Here is a 12942-nt window from a genome sequence, read left to right as displayed (position 1 = left end):
TTAATTTTCTTGAAAGATAATTTAGATTTTTCTTTTTTTTTGCTAGTGCAGCTATCAGCTAGTACAACTATTTTCTGTTTATTTTAACTAAAATTAATAAATTAATAATCTTTGAAGAGTTCAAATTAATTAATATTAAAAAATATGTTAAAGTAGAGATCTTCAAGAAAAAATAAAGGATAAGTGTATATTGTTCATGCTTTATGTTTCCCATTCTTCTGGGGTTATCTGCTAGAAAAATATACTCATTGGTCTGTGAATGAGGTCTATCTTCTTTATTCAACAGAGGGGAACAGTTGGAGTAAAAATAAAGAATTTATTACTAGGAAAAATAATAAAAGAGAGTGTAGAGAAAAAATGTTAAAACAATGTTTCAATATGTTTTATGTTAATAAACTTTTACTATTTTTATATTTTAAAATGTTGAAAGGAAAAAATAAGTCAAGAAATCAGATACATTTTAGTTAATTGGATGACCACTCATCATGTGACATTTAAAGGTTTTCTTAGAAGTATAAATTTAGAAGCACCAATTATTATTATTAACTGAGCTTATTATTATTCTTGTTGCTGTTGTATTTAAGTATAACTGTCACATCTGTGAACATGTTTTGTTATCAATAATAATAATTATAATCTTTAACAGTCAAGTTTGATAACAAACAATACTGATAAATTAATAATTTATTTCTTTGAAATATCACAAATTAGCAATAGACATGTACATTTTGACACGTATATTTTTGTGTTTACGTGTGCATTTAATTATACTAACCAGGTTTGAAAGTTTGTAAATGTTAACAATTCCAGCATCCTGCCATTTATGCATATATATGATTTGTTTTTAATGGTTTGATATAAACAATGACACTTCTCTGGAATGTATGAGTAAATTGTGTTTGTCTAAAGTGTAACTGTACACTATCCATCATTACAATTATCACAATAATATGTTTGAATAGATTCAAACACTTAATTGTTGCTCACTAGAGAAACATCTTGACCAACCATTATAAAAAAAATTAGGTAATTTGTTCAATAAAATGATCTTGTTCTTAATTAATATTTGCTTTTATGTACATATAATAATTAACAATTATACATAGAAACAGTTTTATTTTAAGTTTCAGAGATACAATTTTAGTTAAAGAATTGCTGTCCATTGATACATTAAAAAGCTGTTTATTTATTTAGCCACTTCCATTTCTTTGCTGTTGGTTTTCCAAGAAACAACAACAGATTTAATTAAAAGTTCTTCTCTTATGCAATTTATAAATTATTGAAAGTTAAGTTTACCAGTATTAAGTAAAACAAAGTACTTTTGTTTCCTTGGAGGAACAGTTGGCTATAATTTTGGCTCAAGTACATAATATTGTTTTGATAATATAGCACAGCCCTAAAATTTAGCAGTTTATTGAGCTTTTTCATTTAAAAGAAAAATAAACTGGCTGGCTAATTGGTGCAATGATTAGCAAGTTGGGGCTTCTAGATCAGGTAGTCTCATTTTCAATTCTTTGTGAGGTTCTGGAATTTATTCTTCTATCATTTCATCTTATTATCTTCCTTATTCATACATTTTGAGACATTCAATTCTGTTATAATAAAATAAATAAAAATAAAAAATTACAAAAAACTAAGTACTGATTTTTTTTTAATTTAATGTAAAAAATATCACTAGCTGTTTTTTTCTTCATATACATAGAATTAGAACTTTCTAATTTTAGTTTTAGAATGTAATTAGTTTTTCTTATGTTAGGATAAAAGAGAATTAAATTTTTTTTAAATATTTTACTACAAATTTATCAATCAATACCTTATTAAATTAAAAACGCAATAAAATATAAATTTTCTATTTTATAATGATTATTATTAGTAACATAATGATGATTACTAATTATTGTATAATATTTTGTTACATTTGCTGTGATTTTGTGTTTATTTATAAGGAAAGAAAAAAATATCTTTAACCTTCTTAAATTCTGTATTAATTTTTATTTTTTTGATTTCTTGTAGGAATAATTTTAATGTAATAGATAGAATTATAAGTATTATTCAAAAACTTTTCCTGTAGAAATATATCTAGTGTCTAATGATTATACTGTGTTTAATGATGAATGAAACTTAAGAACATGGTTTTACAACCATATACCCTATCAATGTAAATAGATTTATAAAAATTTGATTCTTGGTTAATTTTAGAAATTTTGTTTATTTTTTATTGCATATGTAACTGAATACAGTGTTAGTTAAAAATATAATTTAATCTGTTAATAATAATGAAAAAGTACCAGATTTTTAGTTCGATTTTCATTTGTTTTTTTATTTTTCTCAAATAGAATATTTAAAATGTGCCCTATAGATCCAATAAAAATTGCTTCAAGATTATAAATATATATTATTTTTTTTAGATAAGTTTACAGTGGGTATTAGCAGTTCATATTATTTGTTAGAGTGGTAAAAAAATAGTACTTGTTAGAATTTAAAATTAACCTTAGTTAGAATTTGGTAGAAAATTAGCATCCTAAAAATATTTAATCAAAGTTGTTATCACTCCCTGTAATTATTTTCCAGTGGAATCCCTTAGAAATAAAATATGTTTTTAAAAATCACATTTTTTTCATCTTTTATGACCACATAGGATCGATTTAGTCAATCCATTATCCAAGTCTCTTTGAAGAGACTGTTCCGGCCTTGTGGTCTCCCAGTATTTTTTCATACATTCCAATATCTATGCTTTTTCTGGTATTAAAAATGTTGTGTTGTGAGTTTCTTTCTTGTGAGTATGAAGCAAGTGTTTCTGCCCTTGATTCTTTAGTTTAATTTTATGTTTTTTGTGGTGTCTTTTGGTGTAAGGCCAATTTCCTTCACATCCTCTCTAATTTCTCTGATCCATCTGCATCTTGTCTTGGTGTTTTTCAAGTCTACATTGTACTGTATCGGGAGTTTTAGAAGTCTCGAATCTTGCGTCCTCATGAAGTGTCCAAAGAATCCTAGGGTTGATGTCTCTTTTACACTGTTTTCTCTCATTTCCACCATTGATGCTGTTTGCTGGATTTATTGGGGGCCAGTTCTTCTGCGATTTGTTTATGGTATTTTGAGTTTATCCATGATAGTAATTTTTTTGATTGCATTTTGGTAATTTTCATTCTTGATTATTGGGTAGGGTCTTATTTTTTCTAGGAGCTTGGTTTTTTTTGCTTCCTTCGGGGAGAGAATTTAATGTAATTTTTACTGTGTAGTGATTTGAGCCTGTGTCTACTCCTCAGAGGACTTTTATGTTGTAGATGTCTTTGTGATGCTGTTTGTTGATGAAGACATGATCTAGTTGTCATTCTCCGTTAGTGTAATCAGGATGTTTTCAGGTTTTTAAGTTTCCTCTTAAAATATGTTGATTTCGAGATTAGGTTGTAGTTTTTGCAGAGATCAATGATTGTCTGTTTTCATTTGTTCTCTTTTGGGCAGGCCATTTTCTGATGATGTTGTTGATGATCTTCTTTCTCTGCCTAGTTGAGCATTGAAATCTTCGATTAGTTGTTTATTGTGATTTTATATATGGTCTGGTCGAGTAGGTCCCAGAACCTTTCAGTTTCTTTACAGTCTTTTGGAAATGTTTTTATTATTAGTGGGGGCATAGGCGTTTATTATGGTGTAGATTTTATTAGATGCTTTTAGGATGAGTGTTCAGATTCTTGGGTATTGTGACTTGAATTCTTGTGAGTTTATTATTTTGAAGCTAACCAAAATGCCTGTTCCAAAATGTAGGACATATTTCATTACTCTCCTCCCAGGTATACCTTTGTAGAGCCTATATCTTTGAGATTTCATGGTTTCCTTGTTGGTGTTTCTTATTTCCTGCAGTCCCATGATGAGAATTTTATGTTTGTTCATTAGGTAAATTATTATTTTTAGTTTACCAGTCTACATGAGTGAGTTTACATTGCTTGTGGAAATTAGGTGATTTGCTTTGGTTTGATTTTGGATTTTGTATTGTTCTTATTCGTGTGTGTAGTGTTAGGGCATTCCAATACTTCTGATCTCATGTTATCTTCTAAGTGGCAGCCTACTGTATCTGTATGTTGCCTTCTCTGAACTCTCTTGTTGCTTGGTTCAGCCAGTGGAGTATTCCTTAAAAGACCTTTCATGGTTGACTGTCAAGGGATTACCAATGGTAGGATTAGGTTCCAAGTTACTGCTCAAGAATTGATAGTGAGGTGATAACAGGGTATGACTTGGTGATAGATTAAGTTTGTTTAGATTCAGTTCACTGGACAAATTTCTCATACTTGTTCCATATATATCCAGGTGCATCTAATGGAGACTCAATCTTACTTTTGTTAAAGTTGTTTTTGAGAAAAGTTAAAATGACCGATCCTAAACATTACACTCCTTTTTTTTTAATTATATAAATTAATAACTTTTATTAATTAATTAATTTAATAATTTTCATTATTAATTATTATAAAAATATATTGATGTATTTTAATTGGTTACCTTGTAAAAGGAATAATTTGCATTGCAAAAATTGTATATTAACATCTGTGTTAAAAGGAATCCTTTTGACCCAGGTAATTAATATAACATGAAATCACTTGCGTGTAATTTATATGTATCTAGTCATATTATAGAAATCTTCAGACTGGAACATACGGAATAAAGCAGGTTAATGCACCCATAAAAGTCATAACTTAACTTATTCACAGCAATATGTATATATTAATATAGGTTTTAATTATACTTTATTATTATATATTCCATGGTACATAACTGTTTACTTTTTTATTTTTAATTAATTAACTATTGTTAATTTATTTGACTAACAGATTATTCTGAATGGAAGGGTTTGTATGTTTTTATACCAGTCTGAAGTACTGCTTAAATTTCAGCCATACATATTTACTAATAATGGTTATCTGCAAATAACACATCTGCTCTTAAACTATTTCTTTTTGCATTTTTCACTTTAGTTCATTGTTTGTAATGAAATCCTTATTTAAGCATTGATTCAGAACAGAAAATTTTCTCATTTAAAAAAAAGCTTTATAATATAGCTCTTTTTTTAGCAATTTATAAAATATCCTCTAACAGTGAGTATTTAATTATATGTACTGGTTTATATCTTAATATATTAAAATTGGATGCTTTAATCTAATGATTGCAGGCAGCGTGATATGAAATAAAATCGCTCATGAAAATTGCATAACCCATAACCATTTAAAGAAATTCCACGCCAGGTTTACTGAAGATTTTTAGGCATGAAACTATTTTCTGTTTACTTCTTCACTGAACTAAATGTACAAGTATTATTGCATATTTGCTTGAAAAGCCTTCAGAAATGTAGATGATGTACAGTCCTGATAATGACACCTTCAATATTTGTATATAGGAATTAGTTTTACAATGAACATTTATTATCGTAAGAAAAAACAATTCCTACATTGCTATTTATATGTTACCACTTAAAATGTTTTCCAGTGATAAGAAAGATTAGGATTGTCTTTGTTTAAACAAGTTTATTTTGAATATTTCTGTAGGAAGCAGTACATTTTAAACATTGTTTCCTCTCACTAGTAATAAGTAGTAGTTGTAATAAAAACTTTAGCTAATCAAAGAATTGTAGAAGAAAGGTGACATAATATGTTTTTTGGTCCCAAAAAACAGTAATACAAGGACTGTTCACAATACAAAGGGCTTGTCTGCCTCTAACATGAACCATTTATAAAGATTTTTATGTAAAAATCGGTAAAAAAAAAATTTAAATATTGTATTGAGAATAATCTACTAATTTAAAAAAATAAGAAAGAATAGGTTTGATACAAATACTCACTCGTATGGCACTCAATTAAATCATTCATTTAAAGTATTATCCGCTCATCCAAACTATCTCCTGTTATTCTGTTGTAGGATTCTGTCAACATACCCTAGCCTGACACTCCAAGGATGTAACAAACTATAATCATTGCAAGAAACTAGGAGCACAATTGCATATAGGTATAGGTATATATCAAAATTCCTTAAGATATTCGAAGAGTTCTTGGAATATCTAACAGGTCTATCAATCAATTTAGAAAAGATTCTTTGATCATGAAAATTTTAATCCTACATATAGTATTTTATTTGGATTGATTAGGAAAGGTTTGAATTTATCCCCTAGGCATCTCTGCCATTAGTTTGAATACTAATAGAAAAACAGAATCTTTGGGCATAGACACACACAGGGTTACAATCCCACTAATTTGAAATAAGTAAACAATTGCTTTACAGTCTACCAGGTGTCATAAATAAAGAACCAGACTCCTGACCTAACTTCAATGGCAATTTTCTAGGGAAGAAGGCAAAACCCGAGGAAAGTAGAAAAAAAGGAAAGAGTACCAATCCTCAGTGGAATTGTCCCTCTGATAGAGGATGATGAATAGTTTATTGTCTTGTGTAGGACCATCCTGTTTGTTACATAATGTAACAACATTAATGTAACATTATGAAGGGTTCTTCATAACATTTATGTAACATTTTATTTCATAAAAATATACAGAATTTTTACCCTGATAAATCTTTTATTCTGCAGTTTTGTTTAACAGTTCCTCTATAATTTTGTAGTTCTGAAACTTGATTACATTGCATGATTATGACTTTAATTGAACTTTTTTTTTAATAAATTAAATTTTTTAAGTCTGAAAATTATATGCAATAATTATCAAACATTATAGAATAACAAACTTTAATGACTACAAAAAATTCTGCTGAAAAGAACATTTTCATTAATGTTTAATATATAATTCGATGTAATTTAATTTGTATTTTTAAATTAATCTTCTTTTTAGATTTTTTTATATCGGCTAGAAATTTTTTTTAAATTCTGAAAACTAATTATAAATCATATTTTTATTTTTTTTCAGATGTAGCAGCAGAAAAAACACAAAAGGCTTTAATAGATAGTGTGGAAACATTTGACACTGGTAAACTGAAACATACACAAACTCAGGAAAAGAACCCACTTCCTGATAAGGATGGTTAGTTGTGTTATAGTATAACCTATCTGATATATGTATTTTTAATTTTCTTGATAATATTTCAGATCCATTTAATTCAATCATATGTCATTTAATTTTATATCTAATCTCTGTCTATTATGCATGTTTATTTTTTTATCAATCTTAGATAATCTCTTAATTAGCATTTTCTTATTAGCATGTTAATTCGCTCACATTAATTCTTCTTTAGTTTATTCTTAATCTTCTTCAGTTTACTAATAATGCTATATTTTTTCTTTAATATTCATCCTCTAAAATTACTGAAAAATCTCATCAATCTGTCAATATTTCTATGTAGACAAACAAGCAATAATAGACTTTCTATAAGTCACATGCTTGTTATTTTAACCTTTCAGGTTGATGAAAAAATGGTTATGTATAAAAAAAATTAATAAAAAAAAATAACTTGGAAGGGATGCAAATAATTTACTGTTTAAAATAATGATTGATAATGTGAAGAAGTATAAATTTGATTATACGAGGGTTATTTTTTTCAAGGTACGATCGGTCGCGAAATAAAACCGCGAGAAATTGGGTGAACCTTTGCACATATGTGTTGCGCAGCGTCTCTAATATGGTCTTCAATCACGCCGCGTCACTTCGTTTACTTCTGAACACGCAGCTAGCACGTAAACATATCTACAACAATAGCATATCTCGCCAAGTGTGAAGTGCGTGCGGTAATTCGATTTCTTCAGGCTGGGGGTGTATTGCAGCTGAAATTCATCGACGAATAAGTAATGTGTACGGTGAAACTTCAATGAGTGACAGCAAAGTGCGACAATGGTGCAGAAACTTTAAAGCAGAACATACAGATGTTCATGATGCAGGCGGTCAGGGAAGGAAGCAAGTATCAACCGATGATCTCGTTGAGCGAGTGGATGAGGCAATTCGAGAAAATCGTCGGTTTACAATTTCTGTATTGAGTGATTCGTTTCCTGAAATTTCAAGGTCAGCTCTCTACACCATTGTGAGTGAGAGACTTCAGTACCGCAATCTGTGTACGAGATGGGTTCTCAAGATGCTGTCCGACTATCACAAAGCAATGAGAACGGACGCCTCCCTAACGTTTCTCCAGCGCTACCATAATGAAGGAGAAGATTTTTTTAACAAAATTGTCACACGGGACGAGACATAGGTGCATTTCGAAACTGAAGAAACAAAAGAACACACCAAACAATGGATGCATTCTCATTCTCCCAGTAAACCAAAGAAGTTCAAGCTAACCTTCTCCAACAAAAAGTGTATGGCTACTGTATTCTGGGACCGGAATGGAGTTCTCTTGGTGGAATTCATGGAACGAGGCACGACCATCATACTGCGTGACTCTTCAATGTCTACGAAGGGCAATTCAGAATAAGCAGAGAGGAATGTTGTCATCAGGCATTGTCTTTCTCCATGACAATGCTCGGCCACACACTGCAGCTGTAACAAAGAAGCTCCTGCAGCATTTTCGTTGGGAAGTGTTTGATCACCCAACATATAGCCCGGACTTGGCTCCATCCGATTTTCACCTCTTTGCTCACATGAAACACTGGCTAGGAGGACAACATTTTGGCACAGACATCGAGCTGCAGACCAGCGTAGAAACATGGCTGAAAACACAGGCGGCTCCGTTCTATGACAAAGGTATTGGAAGGTTAGTACCACGTTACAACAAATGTCTAAATCTGACTGGCGACTATGTAAGAGAAATAGTACACTATTTCTCTTACATAGTTACAACTATGTAAGTACTTGTTACAAATAAAAAATTTTTTATTTTCACTGTGGTTTTAATTTCGTGACCGATCGGACCTTGAAAAAAAAATTTATTAACAAAAATAACAATACCCAGTCTAGTACACTCTTGTCATTTTGTAGGACACGCTGTATGTCCCTTGGCAATTTAAATTTACGACGTAAGGCAGCATAACATGCAATCTACAAGGATGTGGTGCACATGCAAGCGGCAGTCGCATCAGACACACAGTAGTGCACTTTCTGCTGACATCAGGTTTTCATGAGCAGCTCCAGTAGGTCCTAATCAAAACTGGCACAGGATCACTTCCTTTCAACAAATCTTTCTGCATGAAGAGTCCCATATTAACACAGTCTCTTTGATGTGTCAGAGTTTATTATCTGGTGTAGTGGTCCTGTCACCTTCTTCAAAATGTATGTTTAATGGAATTAATGAAATCGCATCTTTTAGCAGTGGAATCCAGACATTCATTACCCTGGGATTCCCACATAGCTAGGGATCTAGCAGAAATTCATTTTTGTCTTGTGATGATTTAATTCAGTGATTGTATTATGTATTTCGGTAATAATAGGGTGTCTAGAATACAAATCCCCTAAAGCTTGGAGAGCACTACACAAATCTCTATGTATAAGGATGTAATGATATTTTGATTTAATGATATTCAACGCTATTTTGATGGCATACTGTCCTGCATTGTAGATAATTATAATACCAGGTAGACCAAACACATAAGTTTTGTCATTTACAACAAAAGCGCATTTAATGATAACATTCTGCTTCAACCCATCTGTGTATACTACTGCATCTGGGTTTGTCTCATAAAAAATGGTAAAATGTTTGTTGAAAGAGAAGAGTTGTTAATTTTTATTATATACAGTGAAATCGTAATTAAAATTAATGGGGTCGAATCTCCATGGAAGTTTTTACAGGGATAAGTTGGGAAAACAGAAGGTGGGTCAAAATGTAAAAGGTTCATTAAACACTGTGTACGGTCGCTCATTGGTGCTATATTAATGTGGATGGTTTTCATACCATTGGAAATGAGAATTTGCAAGGACTGCTTTATGGACCAGGTAATTTGGTTTTCCTTTAAGATGGGCAGCTTAAGATGCTAACAGCTGGTCTTGCCTATCCCAAAGTTATTGTTAATGAATTTATACCTCTATGGGCATTAGAAAAAATTAAAATTGATTTAGAAATTAATTAATTTTAAATAATTTTGTTAATAAAATATATAAGTGACAGGGTAAACAAAAGGAAAAAATGAAACCAAAACAACTCTACAAGATATAAATCAAAAAAACAAACTTTATTTATAAAATTAAATAAAGTGTAGCTTTCCAACAATAAAAAAACAACAATGGTTATATAGCCTGTGACCACTATTATTACAATATATGTAATATATAAAATATTGGTCAAGCTGAAGTGTGTGATAATGTAACTTTTTTTAAATTTTGAGACTGCACTTAATATATTTTTATATATCCACAATTGACACTAATTAACTAAATAATATTCTACATTATTAAATAATGTACGAGTATAAATAAATATTGACAAATAAATTGGTTTAATATCACATAAATTCTTTCAACAATAGATAAATAATACTTGTTTTTCTACTAGTAATTTCAATGTTAATCTCTAGGTATAAAAAAAAATTATAAAATTATTACAAGGAATACATAAACAAAGATGCTTTCCTCCTGATATAATGTGGGGTAAAAAAATCACAAAAATATATATATATATATATATACATATTATTTATTTATTATTCTTTCTTTTTAAATTACTTTTCCTTGAAGATGTTATAAGTAGCTGGTATATTTAGTTTAACATATACACCTTGTCAGCAGATCAAGAACACTGCCATTCCAATAATAAATAACTGAGCCCAATGTCATTAACAAATCTTACTTTCTTTTAAAGCATATCTAATTTCTGTTATTTATTATAGATTTTAAAGAGTTATATTATTTAAGTTACAAAAGCTTTTACTAATTTCATACCTATTACAAAATAATAATCGATTAAATTTTTTAAAATTTAAATATCTGGAATAATTGATTAAATTAATTCATTCAACTTAGGCTCTTTTGGGTACTTTTTTTGTAGTTAAATCTAATCTCAGAATTAAAATATGGAATATATGTACCTCAGTTTTATTTTTCTATTAATTTACTTATAAAATAAATTATTTCAAATTGCTGATTCCATAAACATTGTGAAGTACACATACGACAGTTAAAAATATTATTGTAAATTTATTTATTTATCAATCTGCAGTAATGGCTGGCCGCTGTGGTCAGCCATTACATGCTACAAAATTGTTATTTCATAATTGTCTGAAGCAATATCTAATTGTTGTCCCAGAGGCAAAAAAAAGATTAATCTGCATTACATAAATATGAAGCCTATTTTAAATAATAATGTTTAACATTTAAAGAAACAAATAATTTATATTGTTTTACCTTCAGTTGCTTAATTAAAAATTTTAAAATATTATAAGTCACTAACCTGTCAGATGTGGGTTTAAGGCATTTTATTTCACTTCCCACCTTCTTTTTGCCTGAATAACCTTGAATTAATTATATTATTATTAATGCATTGCCCTTTTTACATAAATTAAAAATATATCTTTCTTTCAATATGTTTTACATTAGAGTATAATAAGTTAATGTATTATGTTTTATTTATTATTTTCATAAATAAATTAAATTCTCTCTTAATAGATATTAATAATTATTGTTAGAGGAACTGTCATAATCCATATGACGTTTCATATGGATTTTAAAAGTATGGTATGTTCAGAATGACACGTAGGAGTACAAAATTTTAAATAACTATAATAATTCTTAATAAAATAAGACTGACTTCAAAAACAAAAAATTCCTTAGACTAAAAGAAAAAATCTGATGTTGACACTGCATGACTTCATTGTATGCCTATTAAATTACATATACAAATTTTTTGCTACTTCATTTAAACTTATTTCATTTGAAAGTGAGATACGATCCTTCAATTCTTTACTAAAGTGGACAGTTACACAATTGCACTGTGGTGGTTACCACATTGTATCACATTTGTTTGTAGTGTACGTATCAGCATTTTATAGTAGTTATATAATAATTTTATTTCACGTCACTCAAGTAAATGTGGTGTAAGACTAGTCGGATCCCTAATATGGACACATTGGTTCAAATCCGACTTCATAAACATATATTTTTTTAAATTAAAATATATTGATTTATTAATACTAGCTTACCCAGCAATGCTTTGCTATTGCTAGATTTAAGTGTGTATATATATATATATATATATATATATATATATATATATAAATATAGAGAGAGAGAGATATTATACGAACACAAATGAAAGTTTGATAAAACATTAAAAAACATTTAACCTTTCCTTTTTTTCCTCTTTCTAATTTTCACCCCATCTTCTCTTTCCTTTTTTCCTTCTTGCCTTTTACAAAATTTTATCAATGTCAATTTTATCAATGTAATAAAGTGTGTTATTAGGTTACAGACAACATATGAAATATGCCATACACTCTCATTTTTTTATACATTTGAATTGTATGATATAATTGAACAAATGAGTCAAGCATCGTTTGATGCTTGATATGCTTGATATAATGCAAGCATTATACGCTTGATAGAAGCATCGTTTGATGCTCTAATAAATGTGGATAATGCAAACGCATTATCCACATTTATTAGAGCAGTATATTTATCATGAGCAAACAGCTTGGAATTTGCTTGGTTAATTGTGAGTCATTTTTATAATGATTTAAATACTGAAATCTTTTATTTGACTGTTAAGAATGACTTCTTTTGCTGTTATTATTGCAAGTATATTGATTCACAAACAGTTTATCTTTTCACGATAATGGAATGAAAATTTTAGAAAACAAAATGAAGATTTTGTTCTCTTTTATCTTACAATAAATGTTTTCTATATAAAAAAGCATAATCAATTTCTGACAAGAAGAAAGAATGCCTGGTCAAATGATAAATAAGGAATGTTATTATGATAAAAACAGAAGTCAGGTTGTTTTGTTTATGAAAAAAGAAAATAAAGATTTGTCTCATTTAAAAATTTCAATTTTGACAACAGCAAAACTATATCTTTCTGAACTTGATTTAAAAGACTCAAATA

General features: G+C 29.1%; 1 protein-coding gene across 7 annotated transcripts in view; it reads left to right on the top strand.

The window, feature by feature from the left end:
- The window catches only part of cib (thymosin beta cib), a 66964-nt gene that overhangs the window by 41743 nt on the left and 12279 nt on the right, over window positions 1-12942 (top strand). For all 7 annotated transcript variants that reach the window (XM_075370085.1, XM_075370083.1, XM_075370081.1 and 4 more), the window contains one exon: window positions 6894-7007. In XM_075370085.1, coding sequence (XP_075226200.1) covers window positions 6894-7007 — 114 coding nt within the window. The remainder of the gene's footprint in view (window positions 1-6893; window positions 7008-12942) is intronic.

Source organism: Lycorma delicatula, chromosome 7 (assembly GCF_047948215.1).
Source record: "Lycorma delicatula isolate Av1 chromosome 7, ASM4794821v1, whole genome shotgun sequence".
NCBI lineage: Eukaryota > Metazoa > Arthropoda > Insecta > Hemiptera > Fulgoridae > Lycorma > Lycorma delicatula.
Note: the sequence above shows the minus strand (reverse complement) of the source record. Positions and strands in the feature narration are given on the sequence as shown.